At 40.1% G+C, this 26,565-nt stretch overlaps 1 protein-coding gene across 1 annotated transcript; it reads left to right on the forward strand.

Moving 5' to 3' along the window:
* ABRAXAS2 (abraxas 2, BRISC complex subunit) lies at positions 1-26,254 on the forward strand. Its single transcript, XM_032608890.1, has 9 exons — positions 1-109; positions 4,457-4,547; positions 8,336-8,372; positions 10,971-11,037; positions 17,484-17,674; positions 18,535-18,654; positions 19,564-19,648; positions 21,242-21,356; positions 24,097-26,254. Exons 1-9 carry the CDS (start codon positions 11-13, stop codon positions 24,564-24,566), a joined length of 1,275 nt encoding a protein of 424 aa, XP_032464781.1. The 5' UTR covers positions 1-10; the 3' UTR covers positions 24,567-26,254.
* The last annotated feature ends 311 nt before the right edge of the window (positions 26,255-26,565 follow it).

Genomic DNA, 26,565 nt, shown 5'->3' on the forward strand with positions numbered 1-26,565 from the left:
TCCGCGGGGCATGATGGGGGAGTTGGAGATTTCCATCATGGCGGCTTCCATTTCGGGCTACACCTTCAGCGCTGTGTGTTTCCACAGCGCCAACAGCAACGCCGACCACGTAGGTGCTGGGCCCCCCGCCGCGGCTGCTGGGGCCTCTAGCCTCGGTCTCAGGCCGACGCCTGTGGCCAAGCTGGGATCACTTGCGGCTCGCCCCCCGGGCTGGCCCGATTAACTGATGACCCGGGAGGCTCCCGCCGCCAGCGAACTCCTGCTGCCCGGGGCCCTTCGCCCCCGAGATGGGCCCCCTCGCTCGGTGCCTTCCGCCGCCTGGCCGTCCCGGGACGGCAGTCTCCCGTTTGGCAGAGCTTTCCCGGCCGGCCACCGACAGTGTCAGGAGTCGCTTAGTGGAAACCGAGCGCCTGCCCCTCCCTGAGAGTCAGGCTTCTAGACTTGCGAGGGGAGTCTGGGGTCGGGAAGGAGCCGAGAGACCCGGCTTTAGTCTAGGAGCGCAGACACCCAGCCGCGCCCGCTGGTCTGACAGGTTGTTGTGGGCTGCGACGAGGGAAACCGTGGCTGTCACTATTCGTACTTGTTAGATACGATCGTGTGTTTTCTTCTCCTCGATGGAAAATGGAGATGTAACCAGGAGTGTTAGGTGTAGGGTCTCTTTGCCTTGAAGTTGCATGTTCAGTTCCTTGGCGAAGGTTCTAAGACCACGGAACTAGTCGCAGTGAAATAGGGAAGTGACAGGCCTACGTATGAATGATCGGAAATGCATTTTTAATGTCACTGGCTTCTGGATGGAAATTCTTTATGAAACTACATAATTTTTATCTTTAAGTACTTGCCCACCAAACTGAGGGATTGTTTTAAGTGATTTTAGTAGTGAATTATTGAAGTTCATTAAATAAACGTAGTGGGGGGGCTGTTGTGGTTGTGTAGTCATCACAAAGCAAAATGATACACTGCAAAAGAAGGAACTGGACTTGGTTTCACTTCTGCACTCCTTGCTTCCATTAATAAAAACTGATTTCATGTAGAGGTGGTTCCATTAGTAAATTGAATGGCATTAAATTATTGTGCTGTTCCTCGCTTCAGTTTGATAGTAGAGATTAAGGATAGGAGTATACACAACACGGGTTTCTCCAGAGGCAGCTCCTGTCTCTGGACACTAACACCTTTGATATTGCAGACAGATATTTAATAATGTAATGCAGTTCCATGTAAAGGTAGTTTGTGGCACTTCTAGTGTCCTGTGGAAGTATTAAATATGGTTCACAATAATGCTTCTTAACCTTTCTAGACCTTGGGGTGCCTAGTAATATCACAGTTTATGTATAAGGCAAAATTACTGTAAGAATAAGCAACCTGTTGAAAAGTGGATAGTTTCTTTACAAACTGCAATGAGACAGCCGTGTTACTTAGATTGTTATTAATTTATTTCAAGAGATATCTCTTTAATATCTGTGCTATGCCAGGCATGGTGCTAGACTTCACAGAAATTTTCACCAGTGACAATAGTTTGCAACTTGTGTCTTATACGAGGATACCTGCTTATATTAACCTTGCCACAATTATATAAGTGGAATACTTTAAAGTAATTTCAATTTCATATATTTTAAAGTTGAAGAACCAATAATTTGTTTTTGTAGTATATTCTTGTTTTGCCCTGGCAAGAAATTAGTTTAAAACCACTCATTTCAGTAGAGTTGGAGTTAACAGACTTTTTCTGTAAAGGGCCAGACAGTAAATATTTTAGGCTTCATGAGCCATGTGGTCTCTGTAGCAACTACTCAGCTCTGCTGTTGTAGGGAGAAAGGAGCCATAGACAATAAGTAAATTAGGATGACTGTTTCCAATAAAACTTTACTTATGGACACTGAGATCTGAATTTCATATAATTTTCACATGTCATGAAATATTCCTATTTTCTATTTTTTTTCAACAATTTAAAAGTGTAGAAACTTATTCTAAGCTTGTAAGCCATACAGTAGCAGGCGTTAGGCTGGGTTTAGCCCACACAGTATAATTTGCCTACTGTTATAAGGTAACAGTGGCTCAGATAATCCAGACCAGTAGATAAATAGGCATTCATGTTATGCTCGGCTTTAGAATGTCTTGATGTCACTGTTGACTTTTTCAAACTGAGGCCTGTGGTAGCAATGCCAGATAAAATATAGGGCACCCAGTTAAATCTGAATTTCAGATAAATAGTAAATAATATTTTAGTATAAGTATATCGCATTTATTACATAAAAATTATCCATTGTTTATCTGAAATTCAAACTTAACTGCATGTCCTGCATTTTTATTTGCTAGGAATCTGTAGATACGTTCTTAAAGTCTAAAGTTCTATAGGAATTTTAAATTGTATTTTCCACTTTGATTAAAGAAAAAAGTTTTTAACTTGTTACAAAGACAAAGCTTGTTTTTTGTAATAAGAACTCATAACTGAAAGACTTTCATAGGATAAAACAAGCTTCTTTAGTCTGTGTTTTCCAGATTAGTAGTCATGGACTTTAGCTCTGAGAGAGGTTTCTTTTTGAAAGAGGGGTGTGTATATTACTAAAGTTTGAGAGATGCCTTGTACATGATGATTTGGGATTTTAGGACACTCCACTCACCTTATCCAATACAAAAGCTATGCTGAAAAACATCTGTTTCTCCCTCCTCACCCCCACAGATTCCAACTGGGATTTTTTTTTTTTTAATATTTATTTATTTATTTTTGGCTGCGTTGGGTCTTAGTTGCAGCACTCGGGACTTTTTGTTGCGGCGTGCGGGCGTCTCTCTAGTTGTGGCATGCGGGTTTTCTCTCTCTAGTTGTGGCACATGGTCTCCAGACCTTGTGGGCTCTGTAGTTGCAGCGTGGGCTCTCTAGTTGTGGTGCACGGGCTCAGTAGTTGCAGCACATGGGCTTTGTTGCCCCGCCGCATGTGGGATCTTAGTTCCCCGACCCGGGATCAAACCCGTGTCCCCTGCATTGGAAGGTGTATTCTAACCACTGGACCACGAGGGAAGTCCCCTGGGAATGTTTTTAAACTAGGAAGCTTCTTTAATTGATTAGAAGGGTCAACCTAGAATGGAAAGGACATTGTTTCATCAAATGTATTCAAGCAGCATTTATTGAGCACCTCGTGTGTGCTGGGCACTGTACGAGGTGCTGAGATACATAGTGAACAAGCACAGAGTCCCTGCTCTCGTGGAGCTTATATTTTAGTAGGAGCAGGCAGTTGTTAATACATATAAATGTGAAATATGGCAGATAGTGAGGAGACTAAGAAGAAAAAGGATGCAGGGTAAAGGGAACAGTGTCCGGCGGACGCTGATTCTGTTCCAGTAGCCAGGGAAGGCCTCTTGGATGAGGCGCTATTTGAGTGAAGAGTGGAATGGAGGGAAGGAATAAGCCATGTGGATGACTGGGGAGGGGGAGTCTGGGACAGCCAATTAGTTCACCACCGACAGGGAAGTTATTTTGACATTTAGAGTGTATGTTCTCCACCTGTGCTTGTGCTGAACACTATAGCAAGTGCTCAAAAACAGTAAGGTTATATGCTGAGTAATCCAGAATTGATGATGGTGGTATATGTTCTCCAAAGGTATAAATAAATTTACCTCAGCATTTATTAAAGAAAAACTTTAATGTAATGTTAAATTTATTTGCTGGAATGCTCATTTCCCACGCCAGCCCATACAGGAGTGGTTAGGTTGTGCATTGTGTCAACTTCTTTGTACTTTTATCATTAGCAATGTTTTTTTTTGTGTTTTTTTTTTAATTTATTTTTGGCTGCGTTGGGTCTTCGTTGCTGCACGTGGGCTTTCTCTAGTTGCGGCGAGCGGGGGCTACTCTTCATTGCGGTGCGCGGGCTTCTCATTGCGGTGGCTTCTCTTGTCGCGGAGCACAGGCTCTAGGTGCACAGGCTTCAGTAGTTGTGGCGCACGGGCTTAGTTGCTCCGCGGCATGTGGGATCCTCCTGGACCAGGGCTCGAACCCGTGTCCCCTGCATGGGCAGGCGGATTCTTAACCACTGCGCCACCAGGGAAGCCCCCATTAGCAATGTTTTTAAAACAGTGGAATAAATTACATGCTGTTTCAAGAAAACAACCTTGGAATATTTCTGCTTCCTGAGCTTTTTTAACATTGGTTGTTACACTTAGTAGGATTTAGGTGATGAATTCACTCTCCTTATTTTCAACTTCAAAAAAAAACAGGGTTTTAGGGGAAGGGATTAAAATAATATTTCATCTTATCAGGAAATCCTTTTTTCAAACAATCCAGTTAATAGCCAAATCTCAAATTGCTTTAGTCTTACTTGTTGGTTTGTGGATTAATAGTTTACGTGGCAGACTTATTTGGATTATTGTTAAAGTTATTATAAAAAATAACAATGTCCTCGATTCCTCTTAATTCCAGTAAAAATCCCTTTGATTTTTAGCTGCAGCTATTTTCTTCCATTGCTTTCAGGAAGGATTTTTGCTGGGAGAGGTAAGACAAGAGGAAACCTTTAGCATCAGCGACTCCCAAATCAGCAGCACAGAACTTCTGCAAGTCATTGGTGAGTGAGTTTATCACGGACCTTAGAAATACTCTTCTTGTATATATGCTGCTTGTTTTGTTCTTTGGCCCTTAACTGATTTGAACCTAATGGTAGATTAAAAGAGTACATAGAGAAGCACTGAAGTCACAATGCCAATTATTTGCACTAGTAAGTGATGTGAAATGTTTTTATAAGTCAGATTAAACTCACAGTGTGTAGCTATAAGTTCAGGTATCCTGTGAAGCCATCCCTGACCCACTGACTGGTCTGACCTATGAATGGCTGTGTGGAATTACACGTGATAGTCTCTTCACAACCACAGTGATCCTCGAGTTTGCACCTCGGGCTGTGCCCATTGTCAGCATCACCTCACACTATAATGAAAGCACGTGTCGTGCTGGTCCTTCCTGGAGGGATCCGGCAAAGATGTTTACACTTGTTTACAGGAGATATTTGTTAAACCTACACAGCCTCTGAGGAGTAAGCCAAACAGTCGATTTGGGGGCGATTGCTGGGGCAAACGAAGGAGCATTTGTAGGTTCACCCACCCTCTCTGGAGCGGTCTCCTTTCGATAAAGAAGGATCGTAGTCCTTTCAGCTGCACCTCCTCGAGCACTTCACCGAAAAGCATATCCTGATACTCAAAGCAGAGCGGGGGTCATTTTATTCATTTATGCAGCCAACAATTATTGAAGAACGTCCCTGCGAGAGGCATTGTGCTGGGCAATGAGAGGAATGTCCAATGCATCCCTGCCTTCCAGGGCTGTGGGGAGGATAAGACGAGCGTACAGAAATACCAGAGAGTGCAGGACGAGGGCTGTCAGGAAGGAACAAAGAAAATCTCATGAGTTGGGGGAAAAAAAAACCCACTGCTAGTGGGTTAAATCAGTAAAGACACCATACGGGAGGTAAACTTAGGGTACATTCAGGGGATCCCAGTGCAGGGAGTGCATGAAACTTACAGGGAGCCTGGCCTGTTTCTGTGTGACTAAAATACAGCCTGTGTGAAGGTGAGTGGTTTGTGGTTTGAAGTACTGCTGGGAGGTTAGGTTATGATGAGACCAAATCATCAACTTCAGCCTGTTCTCCTAGCCTTCTAGTACCTGGGCTGGAAGGCCGGGTGAGGACTGAGGTGGTTGGGATTGGAGGGAAACGAGACAGCTGTTTCCTCAAGAGCCAGACAAGCCACCTCCCCACAGTATACTGACTTGCTGAAAAAATACCTGATATACTGCTGCATGGCTGTTCTTTCACTGACGGTTTATTTTTGTGTTTTGTTTTGCTTAACTCTTTAAAATCCTAAAATAGAGAACTTGGTTTCATTGGCCATCTGTGCAATTATTCATTGTTTGTGCTTGGGTTTTCAAAACTAATGCGGTATATGCAGGTTTGCCAGATAGACCTGACAGAAAACCGTGCAAGAAAGAGCTCTCTTGCCTGGTGTGACCACAAAAGCAGCATTTCTGATGAATGTTCTGGCTGTTTATTTATCTTTAAAGAAATAGAATGGGAAAGTAACTAAAATTCTCCAGCGTAGTGTACTGTATCTTCGATTCATACACCTTCCGGTTCTTGCAGTAGATACCAGTTTCCGTGGTACTGTAGATACGGAGAAGAACCAAAGAGAGTCCCAGTTAATGCAGTGCCATGACAACCTTCTTTTGCTGTATATGTTTAATTTATTAGCTACATTCAATTCGTTGTTTGAAATAGTCACAGATCTCGTGAACAGAGTATTTGCTAGTATTATCTTAAATGTATTATTATCATTGTAATATTTTTCTTTTAAAAATAAATACATATTAGAAAATGTAAACCAAGGACTCTGGAAAACCTGGATTGAAAGGCAAAACATTAGGTAATGTGCCATGAGAAGTATTCCATACCACTAGTGTGAAGAAATTTTCTGGCACAATTTAACCACCAGAATAAGATATTTTAAATAAAATAAATTGACCAAATTTCTTATTTGTTGAAAATGTCTGAATCCACACACTTTCCTTGACTCTACACAATAAGGAGGACTTTATATGGAATATCACATTTTGAACACTTGTTTTGAATACATATTCATTTTTAAAGCTGTGCTCACTCACTTGAAGCGGAGTCGTCCGCTCTTAGTGCTGGGAGCGGTCAGGAGGCAGCAACAGGGAGCTCCCTTAGTTAATAAGGTGATGCAGCAGCAGTTACCGGAAAGAACGGAAGGGGGAAGGACAGGAGCTCTTCAGCTCACCCACCAGCAGGAGAAGCAGAGACAGGAAGCTAGGCAAGCACAGCAGTACGTCCCAGTGGGGATTTTTACAGAAATGCGGGCAGAGATGCCATGCGTACGTGAAGAGGGGTCCACCGCACGGATGAGCTCTGGAGGCTTCAGAGACTCTAGAATCCGAGGCAAGCCTGCCCTGCCTCCCCCTGCTTCCAGAAGTCTATCTATCAGCTATCGTGCCCGCCACCTTCATTCCAATCTGCACCTTATTGTGTTTGAGAGCATCCCCTTGTTTTCTCCGCGGAGTGCTTAGTTAGGTATTGCAAAATCTTGTAAGAGAAAGCCTTAGCTTCCTTTAGAAAATACCACATGATGTCTAGAGCATATCTTCAACATGCTTCTAATCCACCTTGCAAATCAGGAGAGGAGTCTGCTGGGGTGGGTTGATGACAGGAATGTATATTCAGAGTTCAGAATTTACTCCAGAGATTTTCTTGAACAAAATATTCTTTCCTTTAAGGTAGAAGAGTTTTTTTTTTTTCTTTTCCCTGAACTCTAGTTGACATTTTTACTACAGACATTCCATATTCTAATTACTAACAGTATCTCTGAAATAACTTCTGGTGGTATACCGTGTCATTTTTGGTGATAAAAGAAGGAAATATTTCTAGATGAGGTTTTCTTATTTGCATCACTATGTCGACAGTTATACTAGGGAAATGAGCTTTTCATTCCTGTGGAAGTACTGGCATCTCTGTCTGTGTTTTGGCAGCACTCACATCAGTACAGAAGCTAATGGGCATAGCCTGGTGTCCTTCAAAGTTGTGGTTTCATTTTAATTGAGTTAAAATTGCAGACTGGAACTCTGTGGCTGTGGCTTTATAAGCAGCAGGTGATGATTCCCTGTCCAGGAGCATGTTGTTAATAGAATTGAGTGGTTAATTAGTCCCATGGTCTTATAAAGCAACCCAGACCCTAAGCCCCCTGATGAGCTTGAAGAAATTGTTCTCTATGATTAATCGCCACAATCTTTTAGGAAGCCGTTTGGATCTGCCTTATAAATGACTGTTTCCCTCGGTACTGAAAATCTTTGAAAGGGTTAATATACTTCCAGAGTTTCCGCCCTTCCCCTTCAAAACACCTGGCCCAGTTGTCCTGCGTTGTTAGTAGGTTACTGATAGTAGGGTGGTAAGGCCTTCCTTTCCCCAAGCTGTCCTCACAGCTCTTACCCACCTTGATCAAATGCTTACAGGTATTGATTCCTTTTTCTTCTTAGGCTTTGTTTAAATAGGTAAGATTGAATGAGGGCACACAATAGCTGCCTGTTCCTGAATAAAAGCTTTCAGATGTGTGCTCATCACACCTGGACAAATGGACCCAGAACTTTCATTCACCAGTCTACTTTGTCCTGAGAATGTGTGCCTGGGTTTCAGTGTTAAAAAGACATACTGCCCTCACTAGTGTACACACTGTTCGGGAGAGGAAAACTGTCTTTTTATTGTCTGAGATTTTGGTTAAAAATTTTTTTTAAATCCTGAACTGTTTTATAGTTGTCTGTATCTTTGATTAACTGAGATGTATTTCCTCTTTCTAATTACAGAAATCCACAACCATCAGCCTTGTTCAAAACTTTTTAGGTAAGCCACATCCTTCTTTGTAGCTTTTTGTCCTTATTAAAAGATTAACTGATTGAAAACTAGTGAATTTAGACCTGTATGTGATTATGGCTGTAAAGTTATAACTGAGGGCATCCAAATTCACTTATTTTTTGAGTGCCAGATGTGTGTGTGGCACTGTGTTAAGTTAGGAAGAGGGGAAGGCAGACAGTATAAATCTTGGCCTCAGTGGTTTAGAATGGAAGCCTTTATGCCAGCCCCTCTAGCAAGGGCTCTTCATCCATAGAGAAGGAAGTTAACCAAGGATCGCATATAGATAAAATAATTGGTGTTGTTAAGAGGGATAAAAAGTGTTCAGTGTTCAACTTTAAAATGTAAGGAAAGGGAACATAAAACCTACTTTTTTGTGTTTAATATACACCAGTTGAATATTATTACCAACTAAAGGACAGAAAGAGAAAAAGACAGGAGGAGAGATGTTCAGAGGGAGAAAGCAAAGGACAGAGAGACTGACGGAGGCCAAGGTGAGGGAGAAAGGGGCCAGCATCTCCCACACACTGGACTTCTGTTCCCCAAACCGCAGTCCAGGCCTCTGTCTGCTTTCTCAGCCCCAAACCCTTCCGCCTGATGGCAGGTATGATGAGCTCCACTCTGTGTTTCGTAAAACTCCCTGAGGCCCTATTCTTCTACTTTCCCAAGAGCCAGGCCAATACTTTCCTTGCATTGCTGCTCGTACTAGCCGGATTCGGTGTTCTTGGTCAGCACTTCCTTCTTTAACACCTGCCCACCCCTTGTGCCTGGCTGTTCCTGCTGTGTGTTCCCTGCAGCTTTCACCCTGACCCCGCTCCCATTCTCAGCTGACCCAAACACCCAGTCCCCTTGCACCCAAGAACCCATGGGGACTTGCGCCATGTTCACCACCCACCTTACCCCCACCCCTCCCGTGCACACTTGCCCATTATTTCAGAGGATTGTTACCTGTGAACTAAGCCTCAAAGTAGCTGAGAACCTCATCTCTTAGATTTACACATAACTGAAAGAGGAGCGGGAAGCAAGACAAGGAACCAGCAGTTCATTTGAAAAGAATCTCAGAGCAAATGAAATGATTCAGGCCCTGCTCCACACACAGCCTCTGTCTGGGTCAGAATGGGTCCTGTTTGGCCCTGACCATCTAAAGCTTTGCTAGATGTGCCCTGCCCTGCCCTTCTGAGGATTTCCTTAAACCACTGTCAGCAAAGTAGTACCAGAACGTAGACTCATAATTTAAATCATAGACTCATAATTCTTAGAACTGATAGAAATCTTAGAAATCATCTGTCTACTCCAAAATCTTTATTTTGCAAAAAGGAAATGGTGGCCAGGTAGGTTAAAGTGACTTGCCCAGGATCATACAGTGAGAAGCAGAACGGAGCTGGAGCTGGTATCTCCTGACTCACAGTTCAGTGTTTTTACTATAACTTGAACTCCTTCCTGCCTTATAGGCCTGGGCTTATGGTGGTAGGAGGAGGGGAGGAGGGTGGCATGCCTAAAACCATGACCAGGGGTAGAAAAGCCCACACATCATTATGCCTGGACTGCTCATCATGGGATTCAGGTCAGATTGGTCTCATTTAAGGGTGAGTGCATTCAGTTTGAAGCTGGTCAGACCTTGCTTCAAATCCCAACTCTTCCATCTACCAGTTCTGTGATTTGGGGCAAGTCATTTAACCTCAGTATCTTTATCTAGAAAAATGGGAATAAAACACGTTGACTGGGACTTCCCTAGTGGTGCAGTGGTTAAGAATCCGCTTGCCAATGCAGGGGACACGGGTTCGATCCCTGGTCCTTGAAGATCCCACATGCCGCGGAGCAACTAAGACCATGTTCCACAACTACTGAGCCTGTGCTCTAGAGCCCGCGAGCCACAACTACTGAGCCTGCGTGCCACAACTACTGAAGCCCGTGTGCCTAAAGCCTGTGCTCCGCAACAAGAGAAGCCACCGCAATGAGAAGCCCACACACCACAACAAAGAGTAGCCCCCGTTCGCCACAACTAGAGAAAGCCCACGCACAGCAACGAAGACCCAACGCAGCCAAAAATAATAAATAAATTAATTAATTTTTTTAAAAAAACAAGAAACATGTTGACTTGTTGGGCTGAACTAGTACTTATCTCCCAGCATTGAGGCAAGGATGAAATGAATTAACACAAGGAAGCATGCAGCTGAATGTCTTATTAAGGATTCAGCAAATACTCATTTCCTTTCTTCATTTCTCAGAAAATGAGCTGCTGTGTTCTTTTTTTTCCCATAGGTAATTGATAATTAGAAACAAGGAAAAGATGTCACAGCCATTTGAAACCACACATTTTATAATTACTTGCTATCAGCTCCTCCCACTTATGGAAGTAATACCCTTTGAATGTAGCAGTCTCTTGAGTAGTCTTTGATGCAAAAGATACCTCATATCAGTAAAGCATTTAGATTGTTTTCTCTTTATATACCTATTGCAGACAAGCAGTTGTATCTTTATTACCAACTTTTAGGGTTAGATGACCCATAGACACATGTTACTAAGCATATTCATGTCAAAATACTATGTGATTTTAATAAAATATTTTTTCTCTTAAAAAAAACCCAGTTTTTATGACTATGCAAGCAAAGTTAATGAAGAGAGCTTGGACAGGATTCTTAAAGATCGGAGAAAGGTATGTTCTTTTTGTCACCCAGTCTGATTTGGAAATCAATCCTTATCACCCAAACTTAAAACCAGAAATGAATGTAAAATGAAACAATGAGATTTGATGTTAATATATAAGAATTCTGTTGAGTAGATTTTAAAGGTAAATTGCAAATGTGACACGATGTTTATAGTATATCAATAGAACAAAATTTGGATATTTAGAGTGATTCCATTATGCAAAAGTCAGAAATAAAAAAAGAACATGAACTATAATCTAGAAAGTTGACATTAGTTGAGTTGATTCTGGGTGGTTCTATCTTCCCATATGTAATTTAAAAAATAATTTTGCCAACATTTAATACACATACGTTAATTTTATAAGGAGGGAAAATATTTTTTAACAATACAAATTGCAGTCAAACATCTTTAGATATGTTACTCCTTCAAGTTCAATTAACAGTGAACATAGATGTTTTTCTAAAAGGTCATGTGTTTATCATTTCTGTCAGCATATGCATGTGATGTTCTGAATGTGTATACATGGTAAGCAAGTCTGAACAGAATTGAAAATGAATCAAAGCTTTATTGCTGCAGCACTGTCTGATGGTCTCATTTATAATTTACTGTACCATGTACGGGGTTTACTTTTTTACCTTGGTATATTAATTACAGAAAATAGATTGGTCACTAAACCATCACTTGAGGGAAAAAAGTACCAATGAAAGTTTTCAACTTATCAAACAGAAAACAAAATGCCTTTGTTTAGAAGCATGTATTATTTAAAAAAAAAAAAGCTTTAAAAAGATTACCTGTGCATAAAAATAATCAGTGTGGGATTCCTAAGGTATCTGAAGAAGGGCGTCAGAAATAACAGTGCAGGGCTTCCGTGGTGGCGCAGTGGTTAAGAGTCCGCCTGCCAATGCAGGGGACATGAGTTCGAGCCCTGGTCTGGGAGGATCCCATATGCCGCGGAGCAACTAAGCCCATGCGCCACAACTACTGAGCCTGCGCTCTGGGACCCGCTATCCACAACTGCTGAGGCCCACGTGCCTGGAGCCCGTGCTCCGCAGCAAGTGAGGCCACGGCAGTGAGAGGCCCGCGCACTGCAATGAGGAGTGGCCCCTGCTCACTGCAACTAGAGAGAGCCCGCGCCCAGCAGCAAAGACCCAACGCAGCCTAAAATAAAAAAGAAATTAAAAAAAAAAAGAAATAACAGTAAGAGTAGATCAACAGCCTTTCCAATGTACGGACTCTCTCAGTACCACTGTCGGATGTACAGGCAAAAAGGAAAGCAGGTAAGATCACAGGAAAAATGGGAAGTGTGAGGGATAGGTCTGAAAAAAGGGCAGTGGTTTTGAGGGTGATAACAAACTCAGGAAGTGCTCGGTATTAGCAGAGAGTCTAACACAGTCCCCTGCCCAAGTGGGAAAGTGAGTTACAGCAGCCACAGGCATCACGGTCCAGCTCCCCCATTTTCAGTGACTTGCCTGAAGCATACATTCTGGGATGTCTTAGCAGTCCATATTCATCCCCCAGCCACCACCTTACTTCCTCATTCCATTTATTTTCGTATTTTAGATAATGAAGCTTTATTATACTTTCTAAAACTAAAATTTATTCCCTGAAAATTCCTATTGAAGCACAGTTGCCTAGAGCACTCACTTTATATTAAATTACCAGGAAATTTTTTTAATAGATGAAAAAAATTTAAACTGAAAAACATGAATAAAGAATATAAACAGGAAATTCACAAAAGAAAAAAGAAATCCAGAAATGTCCAAGAAGTAAATGGAAAGATGTTCATTCTCAATTAGGAAATGCAAATTGAAGCACGTAATGCTGGGTTTTTGTCCATCCGATTGGCAGAAGTATAAAAGGATTGCTAATATCCAGTGTTGGCAAGATGGTGGGAAATGGGGAAGCTGTAGTTGGTGGGAATGTAAGTTGATAGAGACATTTAGGGGGAGAGTTTCGCAATAACAGAATTTTAAATATGGAGTTCCACTTCTAGGAATCTGGCCCAAGTAAACAAAAGCATCTAGGCACAAAGGTATGAAAAGCTGGCATTATTGAACACTTTAACTCTGTGCCAGGCAGTATTCTAAGCACTTTCCAGGTACTGACACATTTAATCCTTGTAACAGCGCTGTGAGGCTGTTATCATCACCCCCATTTTATAGTTGAGACAACTAAAGATAAATAACTTGCTTAAGGTTGCGAGCAGGAAATGTTGGCGCCAAGGTTTAAACGCAGCAGTTTGGCCTTTTAATCCAGCATACGAAGATGTTTGTTGTATCTTTGCTTAATAGTGAGAATTTTGAAAGCAATCTAAGTGTCCACCAGGAGGAATGGTTAAGTAAATTATGTTGGTACCTCCATGCTATGGGATATGAAGCAGCCATTAAAAAGAATGAGGGAGGTTCTCATGAATGACATAGAAAGATCTCGAAGTTAAATGAAATAATTTGAGCCTGTTTTTTATAAAAACAAAAGTTTGAATGTTTAAACGTACAGAAAAAGATCTGGAAGGAAGCCAACCAAACCTAAAAGTGGTTACTTTGAGAAAGGGAGCAGAGATGCTGCTGAGGAAGGGAGACTTTATGTGATAAGGTTTTTTTAATTGTATTTTACATTGAAAATAAATTGAAAAAAAGAAAGGAGCTGTACCATGTAGTTTTTTCAGTAGCAAATAGGGACACATTTCCAAATTAATTTGGGGAATTTAAAATTGGATTTCTAATTTACTATGCTGTTTTATATTTTGGTTGTGTATTAAAATATAATCATGTTGTATTTTTAAAAATAAAAACAAACAAATAAATAAGTAAAATTGGATTTGCTGTTTTGAGACACAGAAGACCAATCACAGGTTGTTAACCGGAGTTAACTTCGCTTTTCCTGGGGCCAAGATTCTGAAAAAAGCTGATCTTCAGTTTTGATTTTGTAGAACTTTGTGCTAAAACTAATCTTTATATTTTCTTTTGCAATTAAAGACAGGAATTTGTTGCTTCAATTTACTTGGAAATTATGTTTTATTTTCCATGGAATTTGTTAAAGGCAAGGACCACATTTTATGTTCATTGTATTTCCTATGGCACCTTATACATAATATAAACTCTTTAAGGATTTTTTTTCAAAAATTCAAATTTCTAGCCCCCAAACAAAGATGATACATAATGTTTAGACTGAAAATCTTTAGAGTTGACTCTAGTTTGATTTTTTTTTTCCTCCAGAAATGGTACAAAGTTGTATCTTCACCTCAAAAGGGTTACAGTAGTAGTTACAAAGGTACATTTAAAAGTTAGGCTTAAAAATACATATGTACTTTAAACAGTATCTGACATACAAAAAATATTTTTAATTAATATCAGCTCTTCAAGAAAGTGCTGACGGAACTGTTTTAAAAACTGACTCTTTGCTAGGCAGGCTTCAAACCTAATGTATAATTGAAAAACCCTGGGAGTTCCCTGGTGATCCAGTGGTTGGGACTCTGTGCTCTCACTGCCGAGGACCCTGAAGGCCCGGCCGGGTTCAATCCCTGGTTGGGGAACTAAAATCCCACAAGTTGTGCAGGGAGGCCAAATAAAAAATGAAAGAAAGAAAAATCCTAAGAACTGGACGCAAGTTCAGTAAGTTGAACTCATATAAAATAAGTACATAATAATTTTAAAAGTTCCCTAATGGGTCCTAAAATTACCCATTAGAAAACACAAGCTAATAAAGATTTTTGTCACAATAGCAATTAATGTATAAAATACATAGAAATACGTTTACTAAAAAAAGTGTGCCTCTAAATATAGAAACTCCACAACATTGCTAAAACATTAAAAAAAAAAAAAAAAAAGGTTGGGTTTAAGATAGAGGCTAATGTTTTTGGTACGAAAAATCCCCCAATAGGTGCAGCAAGGTTGCATTGGTGTGCTCAATTACTGCTCTGGCAGAATCCATATTGTGTTTGCAAAGTTTCAACCAGCCTCAGGTTTTGGGCTCAGACCAAAAAAGCAAGTGAGAGAAGGACTTCTGCCTTCTTGAAAGCACCTGCTCCGAAATAGATAATGATAAACATAACTGTTGTCTTAATATCATCGTAAGGCCAAAAAGAACAGAACTTGATGACAAGATGACAAGTGTGCCCAGTATTGGAGATAATTGCTTTGGATCCAGAAGATGTAAGTGAATGTCTAGCACAGAGAGTAGAGAGGAGAGTCTTTGTGAAATATTGTCTGAAACTTTAGCAGAGATAAGGTTTTTGTGAAAGATATTCATTATTTTTTATCATGGCCCAAACATAGTGTTCTCTTCCACATCAGTGACCTCATTTCTCAACAGCATTGCAACCAGCTTGTTAGCTCTAAAAGGTAGAACTGTAGACGTCGCCAATGTGAATTATTTTGGCATGTCATCTTTCATTGATCAGGATGAAGGGGGTTATCTTTTTAGCAAATATCAAATGAATAAGTTGATATCCAAAATAAATTTATAAGCCTTCCCGCTTCTCTGAAAATACAAATGGAATAAAACAATTACAGTCAGTATAAGTGAAAAGCATTAGTACCCATCCAGTAGCCACTTGCAAGATTCTTTAGTCAGCGAGTATTTCATAAGAAGAATCCATGTGCTGAGCACTGCTTAGGCCTCTGCAGGAATGCAGGGGTGTGTGAGATGCGCCCGAGTCCTGCAGAGGAGCTAATCCTACATTAAATACAGAGTGCCGAGACTCAGAGTGAAATGTGCCGTGCTCTTTGGCGTTAGTAGCTCTAGCCAGTTGATAATTTTTGTTACCCACTTTTTTTTTTTTTAAGGAAAACTACTTTTCACTCTTTTATGAGCAACACTGTGAATAATGTGGAATTTTAAAGTTAGTGTAGTACAGTGGAAAAAGACAGGCAAAGAGGTTCCAGATCTTGGCTGTCACTCATTAGCTCTGTGACTTTGGACAAAACATCTCTTTTATAAGATTTGCACTGTCAGAAGTGTTTGGGTTTTCTTTATATTTAAAGAATATCAGAATTAATTGCTTTAATATAATTGGAATTATGCTTTATTTTCAGCAGTACTCCTTAAGGGCAGGAACTGTTTCTTTGCTGCCTGTAGTTCCTTGCATGTGATACGATCTCAGTGCAGAAAACTTTACTCACCTCCCAGGGTTGTTGGGATACTTAGTGAAAATATTTGTAACATAGCTAGCTGAAGGTCTGGAACAGGGGCTCAGTAAAGGTTGGTTGACTTCCTTCGTTTGTGAAAGTGCCAAAACATAATCTAAATTTACTGTTAGTTTGAATATGACACTAACAATTTTAAATTACTTTGATTTCTCAAAACAGGATTTTCACTCAAAGAGTTTGGTTTTTTTTTTTTGCGGTACGCGGGCCTCTCACCGTTGCGGCCTCTCCCGCTGCAGAGCACAGGCTCCGGACGCGCAGGCTCAGCGGCCATGGCTCACGGGCCCAGCCGATCTGCGGCATGTGGGATCTTCCCAGACCGGGGCACGAACCCGTGTCCCCTGCATCGGCAGGCAGACTCTCAACCACTGCGCCACCAGGGAAGCCCAAGAGTTTGTTTTTTAAAAAGAAGCTTATGAAGATTATTCTTCTTATAAAGAATTAACTTAATTGTCTCTACAACAGAGATTTTCAAACTGTAGTATGCATAAGAAAAAACTTAAGAACTTATCTTAAATTCAGGTTCCTGGGTCTACCCTTAGAGGTTGTGATTCTCCAGGTTTGGGTGGGGCCCAGGAGCATTTTAGGGAGCTGCCAGATGTCTCTTAGGCCATGTGTCTCCCAGATGTCCAGCAGATCACATTATGAAGAATATTCTTCCAAAGAGCCTATAAGTTTAATTCACTTACCAGTTTAAGTTACAGTGTAGTCAGAACTGACAAAGCTAAACTTTTTAAATTGTTGTATTGACGTATAATTGACATGTAATAGACTATATATTTAGAGCATATACTTTGATACGTTTTGATATATGTATACATGCATGAAACCATTATCAGAATAAGATGATGAACATACCTATCACTGCAAAAGTCTCCTCATGCCCTTTTCTGATCCCTCCTTCTCACCCCTCCCAGGTCACCCACTGATCTGCTTTATGTCACTATAGATTACTTTTTATTTTCTAGAATTTTATATGAAATGGAATCCTATAGCATATGCTATTATTATTATTATTTTGGGTCTGGCTTCTTTCGCTCAGCATAATTATTTTGGAATTCATCTGTGTTGTATTTGTTGGTAGTTTGTTCCTTTTTCTTACTGAGTAGGATTCCAGTGTGTGGATACACCACAGTTTATTTAGCCATTGACCTGCTGATGGACAATTAGGTTGTTTTCAGTTTTGAACTATTGCACATAAATCTGCTGTGAACATTTGTGTACAAGCATTTGTGTGGATGCATTCAGAATTAAATTTGTAAGATTTCATGCAACTTTTAATACTTTTTGTCTTCTGTTTTTGTTGCAGAAAGTTATTGGGTGGTACAGATTCCGGCGAAACACACAGCAGCAGATGTCGTACAGAGAGCAGGTTATTCATAAGCAGCTCACCCGCATCCTTGGGGTGCCTGACCTCGTCTTCCTTCTCTTCAGCTTCATCTCCACCGCCAACAATTCCACTCATGCTTTAGAATACGTTCTCTTTAGACCAAATCGGAGGTAAATAAAGCATTCCCACCAGCCTCGCATAAATAGGAAAGATGTTGATACAAGTAATTGAGATTTATGACTTTGAAAATATACATTTTATAGCATCTTTAAAGAAAAGTGTTTATAACTCTCCTTTAGCTAGTTTTCTTTGTGGTTAGAGAAGGTATTTTCCTTTCAGTTAGTTATATAAATTAAAATTGTTTTTGAATCAAGAAACATTAGCAAGACATTAATTATGCATCAATTCTTATAGGAATAAACAGCTAGAAATCATCATTTGCTTCTCCATAATCCATTTTGTAGAAATACAGTTTTATTGCACTGTAAGTCTGACTGTAATTTTGAAACATAGATTTCAAAGACAAAATTGTAAAATTGATCCACCTGCTGGTTCATGAGGGTTCTGCATTGTGAACTTGCTAAAGCAAAAAAAAAAAAAAAAAAATCATATGATCACGGTGTCTGTCTGTAAACAACAGAAAGGGTTCCCTCCAGAATTTCACTTGTAGTAGAATAAATTAGATCAATAGCAGTGAAAATAATTATTGTTAAATAGCCATTTGCAAGATTTCATTAATTAATCAGGTTCTTGAGCACTTAAAACCTCCTCAGCGCTCTGTCAGTGGCTGCGGAGAGGCAAAGGGTGTATAAGATGTCACCCCTGCCCTTGAGGAGTTTACAAGTGAGTTTCTACTTTAAGGGAAGGGAAAAAATTGCTAATTCAACTAACCCTAGGCTGTCTGTGGAAGTAGGTTCTCTGTGAGACCTTCAGTTAGTTCCCAGTGCAGAGACTCAGGCTCCTATTGGCAGGACCCCTTCTTCAAGTAGAGCAGTGCTTTCAACATGATATCTCTCAATCTTCCCTGCAGGTATAATCAAAGGCTATCCCTTGCTATTCCCAATCTAGGCAACACTAGCCAGCAAGAGTATAAAGTGTCTTCAGTGCCAAATACTTCTCAGAGTTATGCCAAAGTTATTAAAGAACATGGGTAAGTCGAAAGGTAAAATGAATGTTTTTTCCTTTCTTTTGTTAACAATATGTTTATGGAGACTTCCCTGGAGGTCCAGTGGTAAAGAATCCGCCTTCCAACGCGGGGAACGTGGGTTTGATCCCTGGTTGGGGAACTAAGATTCCACATGCCGCAGGGCAACTAAGCCCGCGCGCCACAACTGCTGAGCTCACACGCCTCAACTGGAGAGCCCGTGTGCCGCAAACTACAGAGCCCACGCACTCTGGAGCCCGCGCGCCACAACTAGAGAGAAGCCCGCGCACCGCAACAAGGAGCCCGCACGTTACAATGAAGAGTCCGCAACGAAAGATCTCACATGCCACAACGAAGATCCCTGGTGCCACAACAAAGACCCGATGCAGCCAAATAAATAAATAAATAAATAAATATTTTTTAAAAACAAAAAAAAAACCCAATATGTTTATGGAGAAGTGTGACATCGTTTGATATAACATTGAAAAATCCAGTAAGGTAATTCTCTAGACCACTACTACTGTATATCAAAATCTTATGCTTATTGAAAAGATAGTTTACTTTTATTAATATTTATTTTTTTAATCATTTACCACGATTTTTTTTTTGCAGCTGATACAAAAGTTTGGATAGAGTATGTGTATTTCTGAGGTTCTGAGAGCTAACTGTGGTCACTGAAAAATATATAGAGTGATCTAGGAAAAAATAACACTATTAGTTTTCAGTTGTCTCGGTAACATGGATTCTCTTTTCTTTCTCCTGTAATTCTAGGGGTATGGGCATTATTGCTTAAACATTGTCACTGTGAATTTGTAGCATTTACGTTATAGATAAAGGTAGAAATGATGGGAAAGTGCCTTCCAGTTCACGGCAGTTCTAATCACTTGGTGAATCTTTTTTCTGTTTGTCTTCTAGTACTGACTTTTTTGACAAGGATGGAGTAATGAAAGACATCAGGGCGATTTATCAGGTTTATAATGCACTTCAGGAGAAAGTGCAGGTAACTGGTTTATTTACTATATTCATCTTATTTATATTGCCCAAATCTTTTAATTCTACTTTAATTTTTAATAATCTCCCAACTGACAAGTGAATTGTGGTCCAAAAATCAGAATGTGCTCTCCCAAAGCGATATAAGGTGTATGGAGTAGTTGCTCATGTCAGTCTATGAAAGCTGGTCTCACTCATTATGTGCCTTCAGTGGAAACTCTGAAGTACAGAATTAATATCACTCTTCTAAATACTCATGACCTCTTTAATGACAGCTTTTTTCCTGGGGAAATGTATTCTGAATTTAAAGAAGTATTGCTAAGAACACAGCTGTCCCATCACTTGTACTGTAAGTTGAGACTCACCCAAAGGCACCCGTAACTCAGGACAGCTCTGCTTCCTAATTCTAGTTCACTCACTCTGTCCGCAGCTGCCTCCACTGTGTGGGAAGATGCAGTGGAGCCTGTTCATTCCTCGGCAATCATGCAGCAAATATTTATGGAAACATCTACAAGCCAGATCCTGAGCTAGGTGCTAAGAATACTTTCCCACGTTCTTTTCATCATCCCCAAAGTGTTCTTAGGAGTAATTTGTTCTAAAACCCTAAGAACAAAAGAGCCTTTGAGGACAAGGAGAGTGGTAGGGCTGAGGAAGCTGTTCCGGGTCTGGAGAAAGCCTAGCTTTGAGGAGGAAGGCCCCGTGGCATAGAGAGAGGAATGAAGGCAGCTGCTGATAAAGAGGAAGGCAGACTGAGTTCAGCCTGGGGCAAAGAAGAACGCATGCAACGGGCAGTTTCCAGTGTCAGTTCTCCAAATTCGGGTCACGGTTACCCATAGCAGCATAGGGAACTTAATACAGCCTCACTCACTGGTGACCAGCCCACTTTCAGGCAGTTTCTGGTATTTCTGCTATGGAAGGAACATGTGGTGAAAAACAGCTTTGTGTCCTGAATTCATGACCGTGCTCTTTTCAGACTATCAGCACTGTCTAAGGGACTTCAAAATGGCTGTCATACATTTCATTGACTGTTGATTAAGGCCTGCCCTGCAAACACCAGTATCACGTCCGGTGCCCTGATAGGAGTGGTTACATTACATTGATACGGTCTCAAATGGTTACCTTTTATTAAATCTTGACTTTGAAACTTTTCTTTTTCAACTTTCCCTAATTATAAGTAGTTTCTGTTAAATAAATCTATGTTTCATCTGATGTTTGATTGTTGATTATAAATAAGAGTTGAAAGTATCTCATTCCTGTCTTTTGTTCATCCTTGTATGCCAGACTGGTATCAGAAATTCCCTTTTCATATCAATAAAGATGAGTAAGAAAGGGAAAAGATGAACTCTTTCCCTTCTTACCCTTCTTCTTTAAGAATGTATAAGCTAAATAGCATAATCATCTTAACGTAATTAAGAAAGCAGTTCAGTGAATAACAACAGTATTGGTCTCTGGGACCTTCATGGTTTTGTTCTACCTTAGGTGTCTGCTTTTTAACTCGATGAAGTGTCTGGACTCTTCCCAGGGTTATAATCGATGCTGTCTTTATGAAATGCCTTGTGCTTGGATTTGAAACTAATTGTTCTTGTTGTCATTTTTCCCTCAGGCAGTGTGTGCAGACGTAGAAAAAAGTGAGCGAATTGTTGAATCTTGTCAGGCAGAAGTGAACAAATTAAGAAGACAAATCACTCAGAGGAAGAATGAAAAGGAACAAGAAAGAAGTGAGCCTCCTGTTAATTTTACCACTCAGAATCTGGGAAGTGTCTGGTTTTAAACATCAGATTACATAATAAATCACATGCATTCTTCTACACTCATCAAGCTCCAAGTTAGGCTGCTTGGAAGAGGGCATTCACTTGTCTTTAGACTTTTCCAGAAGGGAAGTACGGTTTTTCATGGTGTCCCTCTCAAGTCTCTGAAACTGGAAGAAAAAGAAGACCAAAGGTAGAAAGGCTGAAGCAAGTTACAATAAATCCTGAGAAGTGATATGATCTATGTACAGTGGATGTGATGTTTCTTACTAAGTTAACCCTGACATGCCTTGCACATAGGGACTGTGTCCTGTGTTCATTGGAACCTCATAAAAGAGCTACCTAAAATTCTCTTAACTTTACATTTGATTCATGGGCAGGGTCTCAACAAAGACTTTAAATGTCTGGTTTTTGATAGCAGTGGATGACTGGATATCATTAAGCTAAGGAACCAGCTGGTTGAATGAGAATTAGGCCCAAGAATCTATTATATTAATTCCAGCATGCTAACAGACATATTTGCTACAATGCCACCAGATTTTTTTTTAATTTATTTTTTTATTGAAGTATAGTTGATTTATAATGTAGTGTTAGTTTCAGGTATACAGCAAAATGATTCAGTTATACATATATATATATTATATATATATGTATATATTCTTTTTCAGATTCTTTTCCGTTATAGGTTTTATTACAAGACATTGAACATAGTTCACTGTGCTATACAGTAGGACCTTGTTGATTATCTATCTTGTATATAGTAACGTGTATCTGTTAATCCTAAACTCCTAATTTATCCCCCCACCCACCCTTTTCCCCTTTGGTAACCACAAGTTTGCCTTCTGTGACTGTGAGTCTATTTCTGTTTTGTAAATAAGTTCATTTGTATCATTTTTTAATATTCCACATATAAGTGATAACATGATATCTGTCTTTCTCTGTCTGACTTACTTCACTTAGCATGATAATCTCTAGACCAATCCATGTTGCTGCAAATGGCATTATTTCATTCTTTTCTATGAATGCCACCAAATTTAACATTTGTAAGTAAAATCTATAAAATGTATGGCAAATAATATCAAGTGTAAAAGAGATAAGGGTATAACTAGCCTTTTCTAATTTAATAAGAATATTTGTAAACAAATTATAATTTATATTTCCAGGTAAATGATGTCTGATTCATTTCTACTGTTACATTATTCTAGAAATAATCAGAAATACAGACAGGGATTTCTGCACAAGAGCATTAATCACAACTTTATAATTACAAAATCTTGGAAACAACCTGTTACAGTAATTGAATAAACAACAGTAGAATAGTTGAATACATTTTGGTATATCTATATAATGGAATATTGTACAGCCATTGAAGCAAATTTTTAATGATGTAAGATAATATATAATCTTATATGAAAATGCCAGGATATAAAACAGTATAAACATATTGTCTCAGCTCTTTTTTTTTTTTTTTTTTTTTTTTTTGTGGTACGCGGGCCTCTCACTGTTGTGGCCTCTCCCGCTGCAGAGCACAGGCTCCGGACGTGCAGGCTCAGCGGCCATGGCTCACAGGCCCAGCCACTCTGCGGCATGTGGGATCTTCCCGGACTGGGGAGCGAACCCGTGTCCCCTGCATCGGCAGGCGGACTCTCAACCACTGCGCCACCAGGGAAGCCCTCTCAGCTCTATTTTAAATACATGTATACAGGGACTTTCCTGGCGGTCCAGTGGTTAAGACTTTGCGCTTCCACTGCAGGGAGTGCAGGTCCGATCCCCGGTGAGGGAACTAAGATCCCACATGCTGTGGCAAACAAACAAATAAATAAACAAACAGACATACACACACAAAGCTCGATAATAAAACTAGAATTCAGAAAAGTTGGGGTGCCTGACACCTAAAGTTTCTGTCTTTTAACCCCAAATCTTGTGCTATTTTCACCAAAATTTCAACAGTGTTATCTGGGTGATAGAATTGTGGGTGATTTTTTTGTTTTTCTTTTCTAAATTTTGTACAGATCATTTTTATAATATTTTTTAAATGTACTTAAAACAATTTAAAGGCCATAGGCTCATAGATGTAGGGCTGTTTCTGTTTTACCACCATAAAAATGCAGTAAAATTATGGCCTATTATGTAGAAAATTGGGCACCTAACCCAGGACTTTGAACTTTTAAGGAGAAAGAGATGTTTAAGAGTATTGTGACAAGTTGTTGTCAAGAAGTATTTTTTTTGACGTGAGGCCTGTTGAGGAAAAATTAACGTTCAGATGACTGCCGAGGACGGTGAGGACTGTTGATTTTATCCTCTGTCCCCCCAGTCTCTGAGTACAGTAAGCAACAGGTGAGGGAAACAGCACCAGATCTGGAGTTAAGAGACCTGTGTTATGAGTATCAGGGCCCCACTTCTAGCTGTTCTCTTAGTGAAGTCCCTTAACCTTTCAGAGCTCCGGTTCTTTGCCTGTGTAATGGAAACAATAACATTAGTGATGACAGTAGTACTTCAGAGAGCTGTTTGGAGGCTTAAGTGACTTAATGTATAGAAAAATCTTTTGTAAATTGTGAAATACTATGCAAATGTAAAATAATTCATAGTAGTAATAAATTTCACTTCTTTGTTGCTATTTTCCAGAACAATCAGGTTGAACATTTAACGTATTGAAATGCAAAGCTGTGAAAATACAGAGCGTTACAGTTTTCTTCCTCTTTTCATCCAGGATTGCAACAGGCAATGATAAGCAGACAGATGTCATCTGAAAGTTTGGACCCCGCATTCAGCCCTCGGATGCCCTATCCTGGGTTTGCAGCTGAAGGCAGAAGTGCACTTGGAGACGCAGAGGCCTCGGATCCTCCTCCCCCTTATTCTGATATTCACCCAAATAATCAAGAAAGTACTCTGAGCCATTCTCGCATGGAAACTAGCGTCTTTATGCCTCGACCTCAAGCCGTGGGCTCCTCCAATTATGCCTCCACCAGTGCTGGACTGAAATATCCTGGAAGTGGGGCAGACCCTCCTCCTCCTCAAGGAGCAGCCGGAGACAGTGCTGAGGAATCAGATGACAGTGATTATGAAAATTTGATTGACCCTACAGAGCCCTCTAATAGCGAATACTCACATTCGAGGGATTCTCGACCCATGACGCATCCCGACGGGGGCTCCAGGAACACTCAGACCTCCCCAATTTAACTAAACGAAAGAAACTCTCCACTTAGCAGTGTTCATTGCTCACTGAGAGAGTTTTTTTGAGGACTTAATCTTGGGAGAGAACTTCTTTCTCAGACCCCTGGACTCCCCAGGACAAGCGCTTTTGGGCACAGAACTTGTAGGAGCCTCACGTCCACGGGTCCTCGCCTGCGGACTCAGTGTGCAGGTTTCACGACAGAACCATTAAGATAGTCAAGTTGTCCTGATTCTGGTGCGATTCATGGATGTACTGGTAAATATAGGCAAAGAGAAACTTCTCAACGTAGTTTCTGTTCTTTAAAGTAAATTGGAAATTAGAGACTGAGCACAATTAGTCTATAAATGTTCTATAAATCAAAACCTTACCTCTTGCACTATCATGCCTTGAAATTTACTTTTTCAAAGGGAAACTAGTTTAGCAGCAGCCTTCAAAGAACCTTCTTTCTATGATGAGCCAAATTCATCTCTGCCAGAAAAGAAATTTTGATAATTCCAAGAAGCCTGATTGGAACAAATCAGACGTGTACCTTCTTTTGTCTGCATGACTTTGTGAGATCAAAAGAGAGGGCTTTGTTTCAACTTTTTTCTACTAGCCTGATAAGTATTGTCACTTAAAATGGTTGCCTTTAAAAAAAAATGTAGAAATACTAATTACCAGTAAGTAATCATCCAAATAAGTATGACATGAAATAAATGACTTATTTTTCTTTTGGGGAATTACAGTGACTGCTATGTTGCACTAGCCACACTTATGGTCTCTGTTCTAGAGTCTTAAATGAAGGACACACAGCAGTATAACAGAAAGGAGTTATGTTCCAGACCTGAGTTTTATGATGAACAGATTCCAGACACAGTGGATTTAGCCAAGTTCATACGTAAGGAAATAACTCGTTTAGATCTTCTGATAAATCCTAGTGTTAGTTTTATTTGTGGAAGAAAGACATTTAATAAACTGTTTGGGAATCTCGATTATTGAATAAAGCTTCATTTTCAGTCTGAATAACCATACTTTTTTGAGTTGACATTTGGAAGATAGCTGTGGAATGCGTAGAGACTTTCCGTTGGGATGCACTTACATTTTTATTTAATTACTGCTTGTTTTCTAGTCTTAGGCCCAGAATGTGTGAAACCACTAAAGACATTCATGAGAATGATAGGCTCCTGGTTTGGAAATGACAAGACCCCCTCCCCCCATTTATGGCGGGATTAGCCCGTGAAGCTAATGCCGTGGATTATAGCTGCCTTTCCTTTGGACTAGTTAAAACCTGTCAGAATAAGGAAGTTGTTAAAGAGGCTTAAGCTCCAGGTTCTGGAAAAGCAGTTTCATTTTGTAGGAGTGAAGTTTACTCTAGTCTGACTGGAAATGAAATGCTAAAACTGCCATTCTTCAGATATCTACTGTATGGGGTCTGTATCTTCCTACTCTCCAGTTTTGTTGGCCTTATACCACTGCCATTTGATTTGAAATGTTGCAGACCGCTGTATCTGCAAATGTGTTCCAGTGTTTATCAGCTCCCTTCTAGCGGCTTCAGCACCAGTGTGAATTTAATTTTTTTTTTTAAGTGCCATCACCATCTCTGTTCAGATTTTGACATTCAGGAAAATATTTTTATTTTTATGCCATTCCGAAACGTACAATGTATATCTGACAAAGCAGTTAAATGTGACAATAAAAACTTATTTAATCGTGGTACTATTGTTTTAATGTCTGTCTCAACACCCGGCAAGGTCTTGCTTAGTTTACTCATTCTAGCTATTCTTAGTTGACATCATACAGTTTTTTAAAAGGCATGAAAACTCACCTCCATACAGATTTTTTTTTTTTAATCTGACTGGTTTCAGGGGAAATCCAAGAATAAAATTTACTAAAAGGTTCCTGTGGATTTCAAGAATGTGTTGCATATCAAGTTATCCAGAGGACTGAGGATCAGTTGAGTAGAAAATTGAACCTTAGTTCCCAAAAGGCACCTTTCATATAAGAACCGATCTTGTTTGAAGAGGT

The sequence above is a fragment of the Phocoena sinus genome, chromosome 16, assembly GCF_008692025.1.
Source record: "Phocoena sinus isolate mPhoSin1 chromosome 16, mPhoSin1.pri, whole genome shotgun sequence".
Lineage (NCBI taxonomy): Eukaryota > Metazoa > Chordata > Mammalia > Artiodactyla > Phocoenidae > Phocoena > Phocoena sinus.

Coding starts and splice junctions, on each gene's coding strand:
- ABRAXAS2 (XM_032608890.1), top strand. CDS start 11: ATGATGGGGGAGTTGGAGATTTCCATCATGGCGGCTTCCATTTCGGGC. Junction 4,548..8,335: donor AGAACTTCTGCAAGTCATTG/GTGAGTGAGTTT, acceptor TTCTAATTACAG/AAATCCACAACCATCAGCCT. Junction 21,357..24,096: donor TGAAAAGGAACAAGAAAGAA/GTGAGCCTCCTG, acceptor CTTTTCATCCAG/GATTGCAACAGGCAATGATA.